At 53.1% G+C, this 24,045-nt stretch overlaps 1 protein-coding gene across 2 annotated transcripts in view; it reads right to left on the bottom strand.

The window, feature by feature from the left end:
• The window catches only part of PGBD5 (piggyBac transposable element derived 5), a 108,807-nt gene that overhangs the window by 8,102 nt on the left and 76,660 nt on the right, over positions 1-24,045 (bottom strand). For both annotated transcript variants that reach the window (XM_047825711.1, XM_047825710.1), the window contains exons 3-4: positions 16,630-16,764; positions 1,278-1,458 (exon numbers count right to left, since the gene is read on the bottom strand). In XM_047825711.1, coding sequence (XP_047681667.1) covers positions 1,278-1,458; positions 16,630-16,764 — 316 coding nt within the window. The remainder of the gene's footprint in view (positions 1-1,277; positions 1,459-16,629; positions 16,765-24,045) is intronic.

Genomic DNA, 24,045 nt, shown 5'->3' with positions numbered 1-24,045 from the left:
TCTGCGATTTCAGTGGCTGCCATAGCAGAGGAGAGGCTTTTTATGTTTCTCTTGAGTGGATGAGATATAAATCCCCCAAATGTAGGACAAAGCAAAGGATATACAGCTTGCTGTCAGGCTCCCTGACTTGGTCCAGACCTTTTTCCGCAGCCCCCATTTCTGCCGGGGCCACAGAAGGCTTCCTAACCTTTGAACAGATGAACGAAGCATCCCAGCACCATAGCGCACTAAGAATTTTCTGAGGCCTACTGTCCTGCTGACTGTGTTAATTCTACATAATTCTCTGTGACATCTGCGCCAACTGGAGGGGCCACATTTAGATGGGGATGAGTCCAGACTTAAGAGCCTTTGTAGGAGCTGGGACTAGGTGCGACAGATCAAATGTGTGCGTTCCCCCCAAATTCCTCTGCTGAAAGCCTAATGGCCAAGGTGATGGTGTTAAGAGGTGGGGCTTCTGGGAGGTGCCTGAATCATGAGGGTGCAGCCCTCATGAATGGGAGCAGTGCCCTTAAGAAAAGGGACCTCCGGGGCGCCTGGGTGGCTCAGTTGGTTGGGCAAGAGACTTCGGCTCAGGTCACGATCTCACGGTTCGTGAGTTCAAGCTCTGCGTCAGGCTCTGTGCTGACAGCTTGGACCCTGGAGCCTGCTTCGGAGCCTGTGTCTCCCTCTCTCTCTCTCTGCCCCCTCACTCCCCACTCACGCTCTGTCTCCCTCTCTCTCAAGAATTAATAAACATTAAAAAAAAAAATAAAAGAAAAGAGAAGAAAAGGAAGAAAAGGAAAGGGACCCCAGAGAACTCCCTTATCCTTTCGGTCACGTGAGATCGGCAACCTGAAAGAGAGCTGCACCCAACCACGCCGGTGCCCTGATCTTGAACTTCCGGCCTCCAGGCCTACAAGGAACAAATGTGTGCTCTTTATAAGCTGTCGTCTGTGGTAATTTGGTAGAGCAGCCCCAATGGACTAGGACACTAGGAGAACCCCTCAGTGGCCACGGTCTCCCAACAAACGACACAACCAAACGTGACTTGGGCAGAGCTTTGTGCCGACACCCCCCCGCCCAGACCGCAAGCCTGTGGCCGTATCCCCGCTGATCACCAGCGCCTGGCAGGGTCCAGGCCTGTGGCAGGCACACGGCGGGCTGAAACCAGCGTGTTCCCTCCTGGCCCAGCAGCCCATGGGCTGTGCCGGTTGCTACGCACCTGTACCCCCAGACCTCTCCCATCACTCCTCAGGGGGCGAGGGGCCCCTCTCGGATGGGCCCGCCACACGACAAACCTTGCTTTTCCAGCTCCTCGAACAGGGTCAGGCTGGTGATGCTGGGCCCCGTGAAGATGATGTAGTTCTTGCCCGCCGCGTTCCGGCACAGGCTTCGGGCGACCATGCTGTGGAGCTGGGGCTTATTCTTCAGCGCATCCAGCCCATCGGGACCCCCGCCTTCCTTCAGGTGGACGTAAATCTTGAACAGACACACACAGGAGTCAGAGAGCTCACGGCAGGGTCAGGCCTGGGACCCAAAGCTTCGGGGAGGCACAGGTGGCCGTCGCCGGGCCCGAAATGAGTGGGAAGGCCACCTCTTCCTTGAGCCACTGGTTCCACGGTCCCTATGACACCATCATCACCTCCTCAGCCTGCAGAGGCCCCAAGTCACTCCCAAGGCCACCCTGTAACCTAGGCAGCTAGCTGGTGGCTCAGCCCAGACTTCTCGGTTTGCAAATGTCAAGGGAGGAGAAGAAAAGGGACAAACGGATGGATTTGGGAGCTGAGGTCAATGCAAACATCCCCCAGTCCGGAAGCACGGGAGGGACTTGAGTGTACAGTAAATACAAGGTAAAGGCCACCTCCCCTGTAAGGGATAAACTCATCTGTGACCTTTCCATTTGAATACGGCTTTCTAATCCGCAAAGTGCATCTGCAATTATTCCTTATTCCTTCCAGAAGCCACGGCGCAGGCAGAAGAGGTAGTGTTCACCTCCCATGGCAGAGGAGGAGACAGGATCGGGGATTAAAAACTCACCTGAGCTGCCAGGACCAGCAAAGAGGATGGGCCGGAACTAGCAAGCAATTCTTCAACTCTTTGTGCCATGAACATCTTCCAGGGACATCCCCAAGGGGGTCATCGCAGGGAACGGGAATAGATTCAAGAAAAAGTATGGTTCTCCCAATGACTGACCGAGTCATGAAGAATCTATCACATGGGTATTAGCTACTGCTTTCCTTAAGGGAGAAAAGATCGTCTTGGGGAATGTTCTAGGTGCCTTTACTGGCAGCATTTCACAAGCGAACAGTGCACCAAACTGCGGAGTGCAGGCTTGCCCATGAGGACAGCCGATGATACTCTGCACTGCAAAACCAACATGGCCCCAGGGAGGACCTGGGCGCGTCCACAACACCTGTCCTTGGCCAGAGAATCACTTGCAAAATACAGTGTCTGATGTTCCAGAGGCAGATGAAGAACAAGTGAATATAGGGGCGCCTGGGGGCCTCAGTCAGTTAAGCGTCCGACTGCGGCTCACATCATGATCTTGCGGTTCGTGAGTTCAAGCCCCGTGTCAGGTTCTGTGCTGACAGCTTAGAGCCTGGATCTTGCTTCAAAGTTTGTGCTTCCCTCTCTCTCTGTTCCTCCCCCACTCACACTCTCACTGTCCCTCTCTCTCAAAAATAAAGAATAAAAAAAAAAGAAAAAGAAAAAGTGAATATAGTCAAATTTTATTTATCTTAAAGCTTATTTATTTATTCTGAGAGGGAGTGAGAGAGAGAGAGCAGGAGAGGGGCAGAGAGGGTGGGGGAGAGAGAGGATCCCAAGCAGGCTCCATGCTGCCAGCACAGAGCCCGACGTGGGGTTTGAACTCACAAACCACGAGATCATGACCTGAGCTGAAACCAGGAGTCGGAGGCCTAACCGACTGAGCCACCCAGGTGCCCCGGGTAAGTCTAACTAAAAAAAAAATTTTTTTAAGTTTATTTATTTTTGACAGAGACAGTGCGAGCATGAGCTGGGGAGGTGCAGAGAAAGACAGGGAGACACAGAATCCGAAGCAGGCTCCAGGCTCCGAGCTGTCAGCACAGAGCCTGATGCGGGGCACGAACTCACGAACCATGAGATCATGACCTGGGCCGAAGTCGGATGCTTAACCGACTGAGCCACGCGGGCGCCCCCGGGTAAGTCTAATTTTAAAAGCAGCTCATTTTCCGAGGGCTAATCCTGTCCCAAAAGCTCACCCTAGATCCTAGGTCTTCAGGGAGGACCCTACTTTCTTGCAGCCTGGCAGGTGACTGACGCCTTGATGATACAGAACGTCTTCGTAGATAACTTGGCACAACGCTGACATTTCGTTTGGGGGCCTCTATGCCTTTTCCACCTCAACGCCCAGGAGGAGTCTCTTTTGATAGACAGGGAAACACAGGGACAGAGAAGCCAATCTCCATCTCTGTCACATGTCACATGTGTTTCTGGCAGAGCTAGGACGTCTTCTCAGAACCTGTCTTCTCTCCGTCAGCAAAGCCCCACTCTCGTGGCCACTACCGTGGACTTCTGCACCTGAGGCTCGGATTCAGACCTGCCTCTCCCGGATATCCTGCCTGAAATCACATCATACCCACGCTGGGCACCGTGTGCCCTGAAATCCACCGTAGGGACAGTTAGTTTTGTCCCAAGTGTCATCCAAAAGTAAGTCCTCCACCCAAATCCAGCTTTCTCACCAGGAAATCGGAAATGTGTCACTGGAACCCCTCAGGCCCACCGTGACACCCCACGTGGTTTCCAAAGGCCCCTCCCCCCGAGGGATGGGGGCGGCCACAGCAGGACTAAATGTAAAATCCCACAACCAAGTTCAAAAAACAACAGCATTCTAGCAAAGGATGCAAGCAACGTGACTTGGCAAGGATAGTTTGAGAAAACGAACACTAACGCCTTTGGAGACGGTCACTGGATGCCATGACCGGCCAAGTCAATGGGATCTTGGCTTCGTCATAACATGGGTGGCGACCGTCTTATCTCCTCTGGTCAAATCATACCCAGTTCTTCTGATGCCACTCTTTACAAGGCTAGTGAGAGGTGTGAGGGGTTGGCGGGTTCGTCCGCTAACCCACACCTGGCGGCTTAAACAGAAGTGTATTTCCTCACAGTCCTGCATGCTGCAAGTCTGAGATCGAGGAACGAGCAGGGCTGGTTTCTCCCGAGGCCTCTCCGTTTGGCTCGTCGATGGCCGTCTTCTCCCTGCGTGTTCACACAGTCATCCCTCTGTGTGCGTCTGTGTCCTATCTCACACACGCCAACCTCAGACGCCCCAACAAAGCTGCACAGGAGACCACGGCCCGTCCTGATGAACACGCAACCCATCATCTGTCACAGGACAAAAGCCTGGCGGGAGCCGGTCTGACTCCTACATCAGAGCAGCGCTGCCCCCAGGGTCGCCGGGGTGGCTCTGTCGGTTAAGTGTCCGACTCTCGACTTCGGCTCAGGTCACGATCTTGCGGTTTGTGATTTCGAGCCCCGCGTCGGGCTCTGCGCTGAACAGCGTGGGACCTGCTTGGCATTCTTTCTGTCTCCCCCTCGCTCTCTCTGCCTCCCCCCCACTGTCTCTAAATAAATAAATGAAATATAAAAATAAATAAATAAGTAAAAACACTGCCCTGCTTGAATCCCGACAGCAAAGGGTTCAGAGAATCCTGCTTCTCTCCTGGATCTCATCGTAACCTAGAGAGGATCACATCTTGCTGATAGTTTCCTGCCGGGAGCTTTCCCAGATGCGGCACTGGGTGAGCCGAAGCCTCATCTAATCGCTACAGCACTGCGGTGGGTCCCTTGGAAGGCGGACTGTCCGGGTGCCTGGCTAACCTCCCTCCCTCTTTGACTCTCTGGAAGCACGGATGACCTCGGGGACGGGTGTGGGGTGCCACGCAGGGGTTGCACGGACCCTCCAGAGGATCCTGCTGGATCCAGGGTGCCAGAGAATCCCTCACCAGCGCGCCAGAAACTGGGCTCGTCTGCTCGTCGCGAGGGAAGTCCCAGAGCACGGGGCAAGTAGCTGAAGGCAAGGGAGGGACTTCCGAGCTCAAACGACCCCCTGCCACGGCAGAGGAGGCCACGGCAGTGGCCCCAAATCACCGGTGATGTGCAACCCTTCCCAGTCACCAGAGCCGGAAGACATCTATCCACCGGGACCACCTCAAAAGGCATCCTCCCTGCTTATAGGGCGGTGTGCAAACGCCTGCTTCTCTAGAAATAAGGTGACGCCAGGACCGTGTTGTGACTTTCGCGGGCCCTTCTGCTTCCATGGGCCTCTCTTCCTCCACACGCAAATATTTAAAACCACATTTTACAACTGCACGGGCGTCAAGGCAGACGAATACCTTAATATGATGTATTAAAGCACGTTCTTCAACTTGAAAGGTTTTCTCCCCTTCCGATCGAAGGGAAACAAACATTTTCACATTTTGCCTGAAAGTGTTGCGGGCCCTCGACACCATTCCCGCTCTATGGAGAGGTCGGATCCAGGCAGTGACGCGAGGAACGCGTTCTAAAATTTGGAGATAGGACGTGAAAAGGTAACGGACGCGGCGGCAGCGGGAGGAGGTGGGGACTAGCCCAGCATGTGACCAGGCGGAGTCTGGGGTGCAAGCAGCAGCCGCAGACAGGGCATCGGAGCCATGCATCGGAGAAGGTCAAGGATGAGGACACACGGGTAAGAAGAGTCCAGAGTGCACAGGTGCAATGAAATCCCACGAGTGGCTGAGCTGGGGATCCCCAGCATTCGGGGTTGGGGGGGGAGGCGGCCACGGGCAAGGGGCTCCCAGAGAAACACAGAAAGGGAGGCTCAGAGAAGGAGAATGAGAAGAGAGAGGTAAAGGGGTCAAACGTGTTAAGGAGGAGGAAATGATCCAGAAGGTCCCACAACCTAGCTGAAGAAATCCTGGATCTGTTTTTGTGGCATTACAATCCCCCCGAGCTTAGTGGCTTAAACAATACCCGTTCATTAGCTCGCACTTCTGTGGATGGGAAGTGCGGGCGTGGCACGGGGGAGTCTTCTGCTCCTGGTGTCACAAGGCCGCAATCAGCGTGTCAGCCGGCTGTGTTCTCAAGCTGGCAGCTGGGATCCTCCTTCGGGCTCACTCAGCTGGTTCCCTTGTGGCTGGCGGACTGAGGTCCTGTTTCCCTGCCAGCCGTGAGCGGGGACTGCCTTCAGCTCCCCCGGGCCACCTGCGCCCCTTACCACGTGGCCCCTCCACCTTCAAAGCCTGCCTTGCAGACCCTCCCTCGGGATGAATCCCTCCCTGCAAAAATCTCTTCGCTGGGAAGAGGCCGTTTCCTTTAAAAGGCTCACCTAATTATGTCAGACCCACCAGGATAATTGCCTTTTTCAGATCAACTGATTTGGGACCATAATTATACCCACAAAATCAAAACTCCCTCGGCAATGCCTGGACTAGTGTTTGAGTGGAGAAGGTATGTGCATACCAGGGGCGGGAATCTCTTGAGCGTCTTAAGAGTTGTGCCTATTACCCACATAATAACTTCAAGAGCAGCATTTCTAAAAACAAAAAACAAAAAACAAAAGCATCATTTCTAAGGCTCCCAAGACCTCCGACACCGTAGCTGACAGACGGAGTGCTGGCCTATGTTATTAAGACCAGCAATGGGGCGCCTGGGTGGCGCAGTCGGTTAAGCGTCTGACTTCAGCCAGGTCACGATCTCACGGTCCGTGAGTTCGAGCCCCGCGTCGGGCTCTGGGCTGACGGCTCAGAGCCTGGAGCCTGTTTCCGATTCTGTGTCTCCCTCTCTCTCTGCCCCTCCCCCGTTCATACTCTGTCTCTCTCTGTCCCAAAAATAAATAAACGTTGAAAAAAAAAATTAAAAAAAAAAGACCAGCAGAATGGAGGGGCGCCTGGGAGGCTCAGTCAGTCAAGTGTCTGCCTCGGTTTTGGCTCAGGTCATGATCTTATGGTTCATGGGTTCGAGCCCCGCATTAGGCTCTGCACGGACAGCATGGAACCTGCTTGGCATTCTCAATCTCTCTCTCTCTCTCCCCCTCTCTCTGCACCTCCCTTGCTCGCTTGTTCTCTCTCTCAAAATAAATAAACATTAAAAAAAAAAAAAAAAGACCAGCAGAGTGGAGATGATGTTGGCTTTATTCCCTGGAAGACAGACTGATCTCAACATACAATGTGTGGACAAACAATACCATCTTCCTTACATTCAAACCCCCCGTTACTGGGGACAGACCACTCGTCACCGCTGGGAATGTTAAGCCGGTACAATCTTTTTGCAGGGTGATTCTGTAGCATGAACGAAAAATGTGAGCCGAAGTAAAAACCAGTAAAAACCTGCTATTTTACTGATAGGTTCCACTTTTACAGATTAAATCTAACACAACAATCAGAAATGCAGATTAGATCTAATGTAACATATCAGAAATGCACCCAAGGGCCTGCCTATATATATATACATATATGTATGTATATATATACATATATATATACGTGTGTGTATACATTTATATATATATGTGTGTATATATATACACACACATATATATATATATAAAATGTATACATTTTATTTATATATATATGTGTGTGTGTATATATATATACACACGTGTATATATATATATATATACACACGTGTGTGTGTATATATATATATACATACACGTGTGTGTGTATATATACACACACACACACACACACATATATATATATATATATATATATATAACCATGTATCTCAGAATTTTTTTTGATGTTTATTTTTGAGAGACAGACCGAGTGTGAGGGGGGGGTGCAGAGAGAGAGAAGGAGACACAGAATCCGAAACAGGCTCCAGGCTCTGAGCCGTCAGCTCAAAGCCCGACATGGGGCTCGAACCCATGAGCCAAAGTCGGACGCTCAACCGACTGAGCCACCCAGGTGCCCCAGAATATTTTTTATAACGGCAAAAAAAATTAGCAACAACCTAATTACTCCTACGAAAAGGAGGCTGATTAAAATTACTATCTGTCGGTATAATGGAATCCAGTGCAATGTCTTTTAAAATCATGATCTACAAAAATTATTTAATAACATAGTAAAAAGGTCCACGATACCCTTCTAATTAAGTATCTACGTTATAAAATGGGGTGTGTGTGTGTTTATATAAATATGTTGACTGCATCCTCAAGTGGCTATCTCTATACGCTGGTATCACAGACATTTTGAAATGTTTACGCTTTGGGATGCTAAACTATAATTTCATCACAAAAAGACAAAATATAACTACAGAAGAACTTCCCTATTGGGGTCACTCACGCACAGGTGCATTTGGAACTCGCAGGATTTGTTCCCCAAGACAACCCGGATCTAAGTTAGTGGCTGTTGACATTATACAGGTATTAGTTTCAGGTATACTGATCATCACGAGAAGTGTAATCACCACGTGTTACCATCCAAAATTATTACACTGTTACTGACTATATTCCTGTGCTGTACTTTTTCATTCCCACGACTTACTTATTTTATAACTGGAAGTTTGTACCTTTTTTTTTTTTTTTTTTTTTTTTTAGTTTACTTTGAGAGAGAGAGAGAGAGCGAGCAAGTGTGAGCACAAGTGGGCGAAATGCAGAGACAGGGGGAGAGTCCCAAGCAGGCTGTCCACTCTCAGCACAGAGTCCGATGCGGGACTCAAACTCACGAACTATGCGGGACTCGAACTCACGAACTATGAGATCCTGACCTGAGCCGAAACCAAGAGTCGGACGCTTAACCGACTGAGCCACCCAGGTGCCCGGAAGTTTGTACCTCTTAATCTCCCTCCGCCATATCTATCCCCCCACGCCCCCCAGCATGAGCTTACTTTTAAAGTGATTACAGGGGCACCTGGGTGGCCAGTTGAGCGTCCGACTTCGGCTCAGGTCATGATCGCGCAGCCCGTGGGTTCGAGCCCCACATCGGGTTCTGTGCTGACAGCTCAGAGCCTGGAGCCTGCTCTGGATTCTGTGTCTCCCTCTCTACCTCTACCCCTCCCCCGCTCATGCACTGTCGCCGTCTCTCAAAAATAAACAAACATAAAAAAAAAATAAACTGATTCTATACTAGGATCTACATTTAAATAAGTAACATAAAAAATGTAACTTCAAAAGTCCCAGTCAAGGGGCACAATTTATTTTTGTTTAATATGAAATTTATTGCCAAATTTCCAAATTTTCCAAATTTCCAAATTTTCCAAATTGCCAAAATTTCCAAATTGCCAAATCGGTTTCCATACAACACCCGGTGCTCACCCCAACAGGTTCAAGGGGCACAATTTAGAAGGAACTGTCAGCTGGGCACTTAAAACCTGGCCAAGAGAGAAAAGGGCCCAGCCTGACAGGTGCTGCTTGTCCGACGGGCCCTCTGGTCCAGTATCCCACTGGCCTGGGTTTGCTTGGACTGAATTACGTCAGCTGGTCAGAGATATCAATTCAGACTCCTTAGCTGAACGAATAAATCGGTAATTCTATGAAAAAACCCCAGAGCCTCCAATGGAATCTCAGCCCAACTCCGCCACAGCTGTGACGGCTGAAGACACACACATGAATTGTGTCCGGATCTGCGAGGCTGCCCTAAAGATCAGTAACCTGAGAAAGGCAGCATCGCTGGAGACCCACACATCCACTCCTATACTGTGCCGGGCACTTTCCGTAAGAGCCTCCGAGAGGCAGCGCCGGAGGAAACAGCCTTCATTTAGATGTGTAATTGCAGGCTGGTGTGGCTCCCAAGGGGTCCCGTCTCTCCCTGGACACATGTGGAGACAGCATCATTACACTGAAATAGTCCCAGCAGCACGGAGAGCACAGGGCACTGCCCGCCCCTGGGAATGTGAATTTGCTGCAGACGCTTTACTCTCTGAGCCACGAGCTTGTCTGACAAAGGTCTTTAGGGCAGAAAACTGTTACGTTTTCATTGCCAAGCTTTTCATTTTCTCCTACCAAAAGTTTTTCTTGCTCCTAGGACTTAACTAACTTTCAGATACATACAGGAAGAAAAGAAAAGAAAATTGGTCAATACACGGCAGGACGCTTTGCCCCGGGATGCGACTGCTAACGTGGCGTGTTTTGTACTGTCACCACAACGGAAGGGGCCTTAGGAAACCACCTTGGGGGACACACATAACACGTAACTGTCTCAGCCTGCTTCTGAAAGGCCTCAAGACCTGGAGAAGGGGGGACCCAGCTCTCCTGCCCCACCCCCACCGCGCCTTCTCAGCACACCGGTGACAGCTATAGTAACGGATGGATTCAGAGCTCATTACGACGCCCCCACGAAGCTGTCACTGGGGTTCTGGCACTCTCCCCGTCTCGGGCAGAACCTGGTTCATCTCTGCTGGTCTTGATCACTGGCCCTACTTCTCTTCCAGAACAGAAGAGAATCAGGCTTCCCCTGTTGCCGTTGCGTATCCGTAGGAGCACGGCATCTCCGGGGACTGGGAAGTCACTCAGGATCGGGGTCTGTGATCCTTTGCTCGAACCTCCAATTGACAAGCTGTGCTTGGAGAGGGTGGAGGGTGGACTCCTCATGGGGCCGGGGGTGGGGGGAGCAGTGCGGGAGGGCATGGTGTGCACTGGCTGAAATTACGCAGAATGAGCTTATGGAGATGTGGGACATCCCGGGGGTTGGGCGGGGGACAGCCACTGGTGTCCGTAAAATTGAAGTGATATTCCTTTACCAGGGGAGGAACGGGGCCTACTGCAAGGAGACGGTGAAGGCATCAGTGCTGGGTTTGATGGGCTGGGGCTCTGCCGTTTACTGGCTTGTGTGGTTTGGGGCCAGTAACTTAATTGCACTGAGCCTTGGTTTCCTCATTTGTAAGGATCATAATACGCTATGTACCTCGCAAAAGGCCACTGCCTGTGATGAAAACTGTGCATGTAAAAAAAATTTTTTTTTTTTAAACAGCAAAGCTCTATGCGCGCGCTCCACGCCCCCTAGGCACGTGTGGCTGGTTTTATTTAACCGAAATTAAGTAAAATGAAAAATGCAATTCCTCAGTCACACCCGTCGCATTTCAAGTCCTCAACAGTCACGTGGGCTGGTAGCCACTGTCACGGAAAGTCCGACTGGACGGTGCTGCCTTATGTCACCCTCGGTTTGTTTAGCCCGGTTATTTTCCAGCAAAGTCTGCCACCCGCCCCCTTATTGCCGCCTTGTGCTACCGATTTCCCCTCACGTGGCCTCTTCCCTCGACTGCGGCGGGGAAAGGCCCGTGCGCCAAGGTGGTTCTTCTCTAACCGTGCGCCTTCAGCACAACTGACCCTTGCAAGAAACTCGCTTTTGTTTCATTCCAAAGCACAAACCTCGGGGAGGCTTGCAGGGACGGGGGGGGGGGGGAGGGGGGCGGGGGCTAGCATCCTGTGGGCCTTTGCACCCGTTCACTTCCGTGTGGTTGTAGAGTCTAAGCTCCTTGCGGAGAAAGCCAGGGGTCAGTCTGGTCCAGTCAGTCCCTGATGCACGTATAGGGCCACTGGATATTTACTGTCACCTCTGAACCCCTACACGGTGAGGAGGGCAGGGCAAAGTAACCCCACTCAGGAAGACTGAGGAGGAGATGATTCTCAGCCACTGGCTCAAGGACACTCAGAGATGATGTGACAGATGTCTCGCACCCCAGCCAATTCCACCCTGTGACATAACCACCTCCAAGGTGGCCAGGACGGAAGAGCGCGTCCCCAGCGCGCACAAGGAGACAGATGGACGAGGGCCCTGTGCTGCCCGGTTTTTGACTCCAGAAGCAAAATCCACTCCGGTTAATTAATCCCACTCTGATCCTGGCATTTCGAGCGAATCCTGTTAAAAGACTAAAAATCAAATCAGAAGAGACACCCCTTCCTGCAAGTTCCTCAAGTCCTTTCCACATGAAAAGCAGGTCTCAAACTAAGGGAGACGGGGGACAGTTGATGCTAAAACCATCAATGAAACAACACGCGAGCTGGGTAAGAGAAGAGATGCGAGGTTTTTGTCTCACGTGAGAAAATTCCCCCAGGCAGCCTGGCGGTTAAGAAGGTGGGGTCTGGGGCCCGGAAAGGCCGGGTTTAATCCCAGGTCTAGCGCTTTATGGCTGACCCCTTGGGCGAGGTAGCTTCCCTCCCTGTGCCTCAGTTCCTCACCGTGGAAGGGGCAGGAACACTGCCTGTGTCGTAAGGTTGTGATGAAGAGAAAGCGAGTAAAGCCGGTAAAGGGCCTGGGCAGAGAGCCTGGCACCGAAGCAAAGTACCCTTTCCGGAAGCCCTGAGGTGGCCATGGTCGTGAATCCACACATCGGGCTGAAGGGAGGAAAGACACTTTCAGATCAGCTGGTCCAACAACACAGGGTAGAGGACCTCCTTCGGAGTACCCCTCACCGATGCGCATCGGGGCGCTGCCTGGACACGTTTAGAGACATACAGGGGGTGGGAACCAGGGGTCCTTTCATCTGGGAGATTCTATCTTGAATTCTGGCTTCTGAAGCCCATCCACCTCCAGTGAATGTTAGTTCACTCAGCAGGAGACGGTGGCTTGTCATTTAGAACGGCTCTGTCCCTGCTCAACACGGCAGTCATTCGACCCCCTGGGGACTGTCTGGCCTCTCCACTTTGGGCAGAGCATCCCTGTGTCCCTTAAAGCTCAAGGACAGCACACTCGGCAGGCATTTGGTGCCCTGGCACCCCCTTCTTGGGGCTCTCCTGCCTGCCAACATCCTCACGGGGAACCCCAGGTCTCACACTGCAGAGGCAGGTGGTTAGATCAACACATTCAAATAAGGGAAATCTGCTCTTTTTGAGTATACCATTTTTTAAAAAAAATTTTTTTAATGTTTATTTATTTATTTTGAGAGACAGAGCATGAGCAGGGGAGGAGCAGAGAGAGAGAGAGACACAGAATCCGAAACAGGCTCCAGGCTCCGAGCTGTCAGCACAGAGCCCGACGCGGGGCTCGAACTCACAAACCGTGAGATCATGACCTGAGCCGAAGCCGGATGCTCAGTTGACTGAGCCACCCAGGCGCCCCTACCGTTTTTTTGTTGTTTTTTTTTTTGTTTTTTATTAGTAGACCCTTGCTTTCCTCAAAGAATCTCACGGGTCAATATAACATTAACTGAAGCGTTGGCCAATTTTTTCCCCGTTGGATTCCCAATCCTTCTGACGGAGTAGACAGAACAACACTCTGCACGGACAGTCGCCTTCTGACCCCACAGAAAGGCCGCGAGCCTTCCAAGAGGAGCTAACTTAATGTCTCAGACTAAGGAATTCCAACCTCTCAATGACAGGACTGACTGTCCCCTGAAACTGGAAGTCTTGTCGTCTGTATGAATCTCCTCCGTCTCCCCCGCTCACAGGGAGGGTGCACACGAAGGGTAAGTGGGGCCCGTCCCCTTGGCTGGAGCCCTTTCTTAGAGACCCTCTGCAAACGGCCTCGGCTAGAGGGCGTGTTGGGGCTGGGGACAGTTCTTGGCCGGCCTGCGACACGGGACACAGAGTATACACCCTGGAGCGCCCCTTAAGCCTCGGACCTGGAAACGGCGGTGGCTGTACTGAAAAAATAAGGCATTCGCTGCGGTCTCATGTGGTTGCAACGTGTCTGGGACCCCAGGGGCAGCTACGTGTCAGGATTTTCGGGATCTCGCTTTATCAACGATCCCTGCCGGCTCCTTCCACTGCTCTTGAAACCTGGAGTCGAAAAGCCTCCGGAGGGGCGCCTGGGTGGCGCCGTCGGTTAAGCGTCCGACTTCGGCCAGGTCACGATCTCGCGGTCCGGGAGTTCGAGCCCCGCGTGGGGCTCTGGGCTGATGGCTCAGAGCCTGGAGCCTGTTTCTGATTCTGTGCCTCCCTCTCTCTCTGCCCCTCCCCCGTTCATGCTCTGTCTCTCTCTGTCCCAAAAATAAATAAACGTTGAAAAAAAAACGAAAAGCCTCCGGATCCTCCACGAGACTGCTGGAGTACGTGCCGGGGTGCGGGCTCGCGAGGGAGAAAACGGGCCTCCCTTAGCCTCGATGGGTGTCCGCTGCAGAGATGGAATGGGCGCTCGAAAGGGGAGTCACGGAAATCCTTTCCACTTAGACACCCGTATGTGAGGGAAGAGAACGCCCCGCGCCGGGCTGTTCCCTCTTCCTCCCTTCCTCAGAGGGCCTTGGGGAGCAGGACGCGGGCTCCAGACAGGCCACAGGGCAGGGGGACCGCCAGCCCTCTGGCTCTAGTTTCTGCTCCACGGCCTCTCAGCCTTGGGTCTTGGGGCAAACGACGTACTGTCTGGGAGCTTGGGTCTTCCCACATGTACTGTTCAGAGTGTCGTGTTAGGCTCAGCGGGCGCCCCTCAGCGCCAGGCCTGCGGTGAGTGACACTGGCTCCTGCCCAGCCCTTCTACCCGCTGCCTTCTGCGCGGGCACATCACACGCCCTGCTCTGTCCGCCTCGGGGAGCCTTTCCTGGCCCCCAGGTGCCCTGCCGTGGCCCCCAAAACGTTGTACACACATTTCTAATGCTGCACCTGTCACGCTGTATTTACGAGTGGTTTTAATGCATCTGTCTCTCCGACTAGAACGTTCACCTCTACGCCAGGGGGACTGCAGGAAAACCCTCGGCAGTAGAACCAGTTGGAGGTAGGGGTGTGTGTGCGTGTGTGTGTGTGTGTGTGCGCGTGTGTGTGTATCACTTCTCTCTATTAAGAGAGATGGGTATTTATTTTAAGGAATTGGCTCACACGATTAGAGAGGCACGGTAAGCCCAGTAGAAGAGGCTGGGGAGCCAGAAGACCCAGGAAAAAGTTGCAGGTCAAATCCAAAGGCACTTTTCTGGCAGATTTCCCTCTTCTTTAATGTAGGTCAGGTCCCCCCCCACGTCCCCCACCCCGCGTTAAGGCCTTTGACTGATTAGATGAGGCCCACCCCTTACAGAGAGTTATCTACTTTACTCAAGAGTCTACCCATCTGTTAATCTCATCCGAAACACACCTCCACAGAAACATCAAGAATAGTGTTGGGCCACATATCTCTGTACTGTGGCCTGGCCAAACGGACACATAAAATGAATCATCACGACCTCTAGCCCTGCTGATGTCAGGGGGTAAAACCAGAAAGGCCAGAGTCAGGAAGGGAGTGAGGTAGAGCGGGCACCCCCCCCCCCCCACCCCGGCACCTCGCACCCTGCAGAGCTGACAACAGACCGCCCTGGGAGCCGTACAAGTGCCAGAAAGTGCCGGAAAGTGCCGCTTCCGCCTGGAATGCAGACAGACGGCAGTGGGGCCGAGGATTACGAAGCACAGCCACTGTCCTGACCACTCGGCTGTAACTGGAGCTCCACAGACCCAGCGGCTGGAGACTGGAGCCAAGCTGCCCAGGGGGAGCGTGATGAGCTTGGAGACACAGTGCCGAATGCCAGATCTCTGAGAAGGCAGGACTGGGCCTCCACGTCCCAGTGCTGGGCCCAGTGCTGCAGGTAACAGGTTCTCGGGAAGTATCTATTCAAAGAACTGAATGTTCCCGAGGAGGGGGTGCACAGGGTGAACCTCCCTCCCCTGTCCCCAGGGAGCCTCACTGCAAAGGACACTACTGAGGTGGCACGGGCCACCAGAGGCTGTGCAGGGACAGAGGGCCCAGGCTGCACATCCAGAGTAAATCCTGCTGTGGGACAGGTCCATTCTGGCAACTGCCCGAAGCCTGTGCTCAAGCCCACTCGGGTCTGGGGTCCAGCTGGAGATCCCAGCCCCAGGCTGAGCTGAGGGTCCCCCGAGCCCACAGGGAGACCAGGATGGTCCTTCTGAGCAGATATGTTGGCCTGAAGCACATGCACTTTCCCTGCTAGGACAAAGGGATGCTCAACTGAATCTTCCCATGAATCCTCCTCTGGCTCAGGGGGAGAAGGGAGGGCAAGACCCCTGTGCCTGGAGCCTGGGGCCGCAGCCAGGCAGGGGCAGCTAGGCGGGGTCAGCCGTGACTGCAGGGCCGGCAGGCCTGACAGCTGGGAGAAGGTATCCTGAACAGCGCGGCCGGAGAAACCAGCCGGAGCCGGGATCTGTCCCTCGGGTGCCACATCCGGTGTTGGCCGGTCCCCACCTCCTCCTTTTGTGCAGTCCGCACCCTGGCCGATCCCGGCAGGCGAACACCTCACACCTCCCCTGTAGTGGAGCTCGGCCACGGCTTCTGAAACCCGTGTCAGCACCTGCCTGGACCACGGCAGAGCCAGGGAGCAGGTGGCAATGCCGGCTCGAAGGGCCGCCCGCGCTCCTGACCAAGCATAATTTAAGCAGCTGGCTGTTGGTGGCCTGTGAAGAAGGCTTCCTCAATACAGGGCAGTAGGACAGACACCTGGCAGGTCGGGGGCAGGAGGGGGCTTCCGGGACCACCACACGGTGGGTTCCCGAGAGAGACGGCGGTCACCTCGTGTGCCCCACTCTTTTGGTGAAGTCTCTGGCCGACGCTGTCAGGGCCCGAGCCTTGATCAGTGTTTGCTGCTGTTAACTGAACCAAAAGGGCCGGACAGGACAGGAAGGGCGGGCAGGGAGGTGCCGGCCGCCCCAGTGAGGGGGGAGCAGCCCCGCCGGAGCTTCTGGGGAAGGCCCACGAGGAGGGGGAGTGAGCCGGCTCATCAGTCACTGCGAGAACCGTCTTCCCTTGGCCTCCCTGGGCCCAGCCCGGGGCTCACCTGGATGATGAAGCCGGTGGAAGAACACTGCCTGACCCAGAGGCTGAATTTCCGCTTTTTCCTCTTTCGCAGTTCCCGCTCTGTGCACGTGGCGATGAACACGGGGTCCTCGTCAATCAGGGGTTCGTGTAGCACCTGCCAGGAACGAGGGAGCAGAGAAGCTGAGCTCAGGGGGGGTGGTCATCAGATTTGGGCTCAATCCTAGTCTCTGCCTTTGACCAGCTGTGTGACCCTGGCTAAGTCACGTTTCCTTTCTGATCCTGGGTCTCTTCATCTATAAAAGGGTAGCAGTTTCAATATTTACGCCAGCGATTTGGGGAGAACTAAGTAAGAAGCCGTAGGCAAGGCACTTAGCACAGGCCCTGACATATAGTAGGTATTTAGTAAATGGAAATTTGAAAAAGTAACTGAAGGGGCGCCTGGGTGGCTCAGTCGGTTAAGTGTCTGCGTTCAGCTCAGGTCATGATCTCACAGGCCGTGAGTTCGAGCCCCGCACCGGGTTCTGTGCTGACAGCTCGGAGCCTGGAGCCTGCTTCGGATTCTGTGTCTCCCTCTCTCTCTCTCAAAAACACATAAGCATTAAAAAAAAAAAAAAAAAACTTAAAAACAATTTTTTTAATCTTTTTTTTTAAATTTTTTTTTCAACGTTTTTTATTTATTTTTGGGACAGAGAGAGACAGAGCATGAACGGGGGAGGGGCAGAGAGAGAGGGAGACACAGAATCGGAAACAGGCTCCAGGCTCCGAGCCATCAGCCCAGAGCCTGACGCGGGACTCGAACTCACGGACCGCGAGATCGTGACCTGGCTGAAGTCGGACGCTTAACCGACTGCGCCACCCAGGCGCCCCTTTAATCTTATTTTTGAGAGAGAGAGAGACAGAGAGAGAGAGAGAGACAGAGCGTGAGTGGGGGGAGGGGCAGAGAGAGAGGGAGACAGGGAATCCGAAGCAGGCTCCGGGCTCCGAGCTGTCAGCACAGAGCCCGACGCGGGGCTCGAACCCACGAACTGTCAGATCAAGACCTGGGCTGAAGTGGGACACTTAACCCACTGAGCCACCTAGGTGCCCCCCAAAAAACTTTTTTTCTTAAATAAAAATTAAAAAAATAAAAAGTAACGTAATTTTTATTTTATATATTTATAAGATACACATTTAATCTCTATATTTATATATGTTAAATACATTTATAATCATCTTATTACAATAATACTAATAATTATTATATAATTATAATAATTATTATTATTAGTGGCCGAAGGTCCCCAGGGCAAACTCTCACTTGGGGGAGGGATCTCCAGCAGGGGCCCTGACCTCTAGCTAGACATGCCCACCTGTCTTCAGGAAACACCTCTCCCCTGCTGGGCAGCCCCAACCGCTAAAAAGTTCTTTCCCTCACGGACTCAAAATTTACCTACATTCTATCTGAGCCTATTGATCTGCCTTCTGTCCCTGTGAGAAACAAAGGAAAACACACACTATTTCTGCAGGTATTCCAGACCGTGCTCATGTTGGCCCACAACCTCCTCGTATCCCGGGCCGAACAATCTCTCTTTAAAATCCGCCCCTGGGGCGCCTGGGTGGCGCAGTCGGTTAAGCGACCGACTTCAGCCAGGTCACGATCTCACGGTCCGTGAGTTCGAGCCCCGCGTCGGGCTCTGGGCTGATGGCTCAGAGCCTGGAGCCTGTTTCCAATTCTGTGTCTCCCTCTCTCTCTGCCCCTCCCCCGTTCATGCTCTGTCTCTCTCTGTCCCCAAAATAAATAAACGTTGAAAAAAAAAAATAATAAAAAAAATAAATAAATAAAATCCGCCCCTGACGTGAATCTGACGCCTGTGGCCCTGTGGCCGACACCCAGCCTCTGGCTCTCCTCCACATCGTCACGTCCTTCCAGACGCGGGATTCCCGAGGCGATGTTCACACTTATTTCATCTATTTCTATTTCTTTATGACATGCTTATTACGATGTGTTCAATGACAAGACTCTAAGGTAGAAAGAAATGGGATAACAAAACAGGCTCCAAGGAGTGCTCAAAGTTTTGCGTCTTTCAAAGCTAAAGCTTTTGGGAGGAGACTTTTGGCTCAATTTAGGAATCTGCTACACGTCTCCCCCAAGTCCAAGGTCAAGCTCAACTGTGAATCGGGGGGTGTGGCTGAATTTCATTGAAATGAAGACTGTGGGAAGCGACAGGATTCCAAGAACCCTCCCAGTGCCCTAGATGGGGGGCCAGTAAACTACGCTGGAGTCTGGCCCACCACCTGTTGTAACTAAGGTTTTATTGGGACCCGCCATGGTCACTCACTCGCATATTGTCAACGGCTGCTCCTGGACTCCAACGGCAAAACTGACAAGATGCATCGGGGACCGTATGGCTCGCACAGTCTAACGTACCGACTGTCTGGCCATTGGCAGAAAAAGTGTACCAACTCGTTCTCCACCGGTGCTCTGGGACCTTTAGTGAACAAACTAGTTACCCGGGATCCTACCGACGGGTGAATTCTGATTTAGTGGGTTTGGGGCAGGGCCGGAGTTTCTGCGTTGCCGACAAGTTCCCAGGTGACGTCAGACCACGGTCTGACAAGGGCAGACTGGAGGACGATACTTAGTAACTGCGATTTGGACGCTATCCTCTCCACCTCCCATCAGTGCTACTTGGAATTCCATTTAAAACAGCAACAGACTGGAAGGGTTCAGTGTGGCCCCCTTCGGTTTTTCTGTTGTTGGACGCATGTGGACATGACGCCTGGCCCTGCCCGTCTTACGCTTATGAACGGGAGGGCTGAAGAGGCTGCCGGCCACGGGCCCTCACGCCTTGCTGACTCTGTGGGCTCATAAAATATTTGAAACCCCATTTGGAACCACTGTAGCAAAATGAACCCCCCCCCCCCACCACTGTGGTGCTCCATTTGAGCAGAGGGGGAACGGGGAAAAGGGCAGAAAGGAGTCCTTTCGCTGCCTGCGTATTCCCTGCTCCATCAGGCCTACTGGAGAAGCGTGTCCTACTCACCCCCTCCGAAGCCACAGTACAGAAAACTGCCCTCTCTCCCTCGTCTTCAGAAAGCCAGCGTACCTCTAGTCCGTGTGCGTTTACCTAAACTCAGGGGCGCGTTGGTATTTCATCGCATGCCTCACCGAAGCAACCTCTGCGTGAAAACTACCCATGCCGAAAAACCACTTCTCTCTCCGCCGGGCTGCCCACCGGCCAGCATCTCTCCGCTCCCCAAATGTACTTCCTGAGTTCCCTTCTGTGCATGACAAGCTCATTTTGGGGTGTGGTAGTCGGTTAGGGGAGAGGAAAGGCAAAGCATCCATTTATTTACTTATATAATCCCTCCCTGAAAATATCCTCCTACGGAACCCGTCCCCACTTTTGAGGACATGAAGCATCTCTCTGTTTGGCACTCGGGTATACGCACGCGTGCGGACAGACGTGCGTGCGACTTGTGGCTGCGTGGGTTACCGGTAGACTGAGAGCCGTCAGCTTTCCGAAGGCTCTGCGAAAGCTTCAACTCATCCTGGAGGGTCGCAATTTGCTGGAAGGGAAAGGCTCCAGAGATGGCGGGGCAGAGGGTGCGTGTCGGGGGTAGAGTATGTGTGAGGGAGCAGGATGTGGAAGGGACACTTGGCAGCCAGGAGCAGAACCACCCACACGTGCTGGAGAACTGTTCCGACCGCCCTCAGCAGGCAGAGCGTAGACCCTTCAGAGGGGCCCTAAAGCTCTGGGGTGCCAGATGGCCAAACTCACTGTGCCATCACCTTCTATCCAAATGAACGTTCCAGAGCCCAAGCAGGGACTTTTCACGGAGCAGAAAAGCTGGAAAACCAGGACACCTTTACGGTTTCTAGCGTCTTTGGACATCCAGATGGCTAACAGACACATGGAAAGATGCTCAGCATCACTCATCACCAGGGAAATGCAAATCTGAACCTCAGTGAGATACCACCTGACACCTGTCATGAACAACTCAGGCCACCACAGATGTTGGCGAGGATGCGGAGAAAGAGGATCTCTTTTGCACTGTCGGTGGCGATGCAAGCTGGGGCGGCCACTCTGGAAAACAGCGTGGAGGTCCCTCCAAAAACTAAAAATAGAGCTACCCTATGACCCAGCGATTGCACGACTAGGTATTTATGCAAAGGGTACAAGACTGCTGATTCAAAGGGGCGCATGCACTCACCCCAATGTTTACAGCTGCGCTATCGACAATAGCCAAAGTATGGAAAGAGCCCAGATGTCCATCGACGGATGAATGAAGAATGTGGTGAATATATACAGTGGAGTATTACTCGGCGATGAAAAAGAACGAAAGCCTGCCATTTGCAGCAACATGGATGGAAGCAGAGTGTATTGTGCTAAGTGAAATAAGTCAGTCAGAGAAAGACAAATAACCGTATGATTTTGCTCATATGTGGAATTTAAGAAACAAACAGATGGACATAGGAAATGGAAGGAAAAATAAGATAAAAACCGAGAGGGAGACAAACCATGAGATACAGAGAACAAACTGAGGGCTGCTGGCAGGCTGGCAGGGGGCGGGGGCGGGGGGGGGGCAAATGGGGGATGGGCATTAGGGAGGGCACTTGCTGGGATGTGCGCTGGGCGCTATATGTAAGGGATGAATCGCTAAATTCTACTCCTGAAACCATTATTACGCTAGATGTTAACTAAGGGGGACTTAAATAAAAGTTTTTAAAAAAGAAAGAAATTCTAGATTCTTCAGTCAAGGAGGACAGGAAGCCTCTCCAGGAGGCAGATGCATCGCTGAGAAGAGAAGCAGTGTGGGAGCCAAGCATACTGTGGCCGATGCCGGAGGTCAGGGGAAGACGCCCCTCACCCCGGCAGGCCCGTGGGACGGAAGGTCCCGCCCCACACAGCAAGGCCAGCGCTTTCCAGGGCACGCAGGGTCCAGCTGCTTCTCTGCAAAGGAAGGGGGTACAAGGACTTGTAGGAGCCCCCAGCTAACAGGAAGACCTAATCATGTTCAAAATCAATCACACGCTGCAGTTCATGATTTCATCCCCCTCGCCTGACCCTCTCGTGCCTACGGACACAGAGCTGGCTCAACGGTGCCCACAGTCAGGAGAAGGCAGAAGGAGAGGAAAATGCCATCTGATTATCAGCCAACGGGAAAACGGATCCGAGGGCCCTGGGACGTTCCCTCTGCCTCGGGTCCCTGTCCTTTGGGCGGAGTCTACTGGGTGTTCTGTTTGCCCCCAAGACCCACTTTCCACCCCTCCTATGCCTTTCCACCCCTCTTATAAACCACACACCATCCAGGCCTCTGTTCCCGGCGTTGGGTTTGTTTGGCCAACCTGGAGGCCTGAGCGAGAGAAGGAGGAGACCCCCTGCCTGCCCGTGCCCTCACCTCTGGGCTCCGAGGCCCACACCCTCTCCTTGGCCCGCGGCTGATACCAGTTTCCCACTGCTGTTACCAGTCCTGTCACGTCCCTGCACCCTGACCACACGCCATCCACAGTCCCCCCCGCATCCGGTCGTCCTCAACTGCCCTTCTAGAACACAGGACTCGTTTCCTGCTGGGATTCTGACCAACACAAAAGGCACTAGATACCAAGATCGTAGCAAAAAGAAGACACAACCTCACAAACACAAAGGTAAACACGAAAATCAAATACAAAGGATATGTTAACAAAAAAAAGGAAAAAAGGAGAGAGGGAAAAAACCCTCCAACACGACCAAGGAGCCCTTCCCCAAAGGAAGACTTATCTTGGGACTCTCTTCTTTCTCTCGGCCTCGCCAACCCGGAAACAAAGAACAGACGTGGGGGCAAGAATAAAGCGAACGTTGTCCCCGGGCTCTCAGTGGTCCTGGTCTCCTGGCTGCGCACCTGAACCACGCAAGGGAGGAAGGCCGAGCTGCCCGCGCGGGTTGCCGTCCAGCCACTGCTGGCTCGGGAAGGTGCCAGGCCCCCTCAGGGCACCCATGCCTGGGCTGAGAAGGGACAGGCTTATAATCTCAGAATTGGCTAGCGGGCGCCACAGTGTGCCCCCAAGGCACCCCGGGCTCCAGAGACACACGCGCACATGGTGACCGCCCTGGGCACAGGTCTCAGGGTATCCGATCCTGCAGGTTCAGAAGGCAGACAGCACGAGACCGGTTCACAGCAGCACACAACACGCATGAATATAACCCCGGCTAAGGCTGGCCTGGTCTCGGGACTAGAAGGATCTTCGGCAACCTTATCTCGCAGCTGTTAAACAGCAATCATCCAAGCAGCCGGCTGTTTGGTTCTTGAGAGATACTCGGCCCACAGCTTCCTCCAGGGGCTCTTCGAATGTCTGGCCCCAAGGATGGTCAGAATACTGTATTTTACCCCTTGCATCCAGCCGGACGGGCCCCAGTTTGGTTCATTTTCAACCAAGCAAATATTTAGCGCAGCAAAAGCGAATGTGCCCGGCCCTGTATTTGGTCCTGCAGGGCCTGTTGAGGGCAGGGCCTGTGTCCCCAAAGGATCCCACCTCCTGTTTGGAAGGTCAGAGACACAACTGGGGACAAGAAAGACTGGCACTCGGCTGCCCTATAAATAGTTCGGGGCGGGGGGGGGGGGGTAGGCCCTGCACTGGGCCCAGGAGACTCGGTAAGTCTGCTAAGGCAGAGAGAAGAGGGAAGAGCTTTCTCGGCGTCAGAAAGAGCATCACAAACACCTGGAAATCATAACGAGCCCAGCACATTCACAGCACAGCAGGGGGAACGCTTCCAGAAATTGTTTTAAGGCTCCCACAGACCTGAAATAGAGTGAGATCTTCCCCCACAAAAACCCTGTGATTTTCAGCCGCGCAGAGAAAAAGGCAAGATACAGAGACAGGGAAAGAGAGAACATCGAAAAGAATTTGAGGTTTACGAAGAAGGCCCTTGGAGGAAACGCACGAGGAAGAGTGGGTAGATGGATGGCTACTCAAACGCATAAATAAAAATGACGTCAACTTTGGTTTCCACACTGCACAGGCCAAAAGGAACTGGGCTCACGTGGGCCGAACACGTCCTAAAGTTTTGGTTAGAGGCAGCTCGGGAATGAGCTGCCTCCTCAGTTTGCGAGGCCAGCAGAGCAGTTTGGGGGACGATTCCAGAACGCCTATCTCACCACAGCCAAGTGTACTGGCCACAGGTCGACACCAGAAGGCAGCCGCTCAGGAGCTGAGGGCACACAGAGCCTTCTAGAACCAGTTAGGGAAGTTGGGGTGGTGTCAGGGGGCCCTAACAGACTTGGGGCTCTATGGAACCCTGGTCCAGAGGCCCTGCTGGTGACAGTGTGCCAGGTGGACCCCCCGCCCCCCACCTGAGTGACTCCGGGTTACCTGCAGGGCGACTGAGATCCGGCCTCCTGGCCTCCTTCCCTCTGCCACCTACGAGGCTTCGGCCCTTTCCACCACCAACCCGGGAGTACAACCCTACTCAGAGAA

This window comes from Prionailurus viverrinus, chromosome D2 (assembly GCF_022837055.1).
Source record: "Prionailurus viverrinus isolate Anna chromosome D2, UM_Priviv_1.0, whole genome shotgun sequence".
NCBI classification, from domain to species: Eukaryota; Metazoa; Chordata; class Mammalia; order Carnivora; family Felidae; genus Prionailurus; species Prionailurus viverrinus.
Note: the sequence above shows the minus strand (reverse complement) of the source record. Positions and strands in the feature narration are given on the sequence as shown.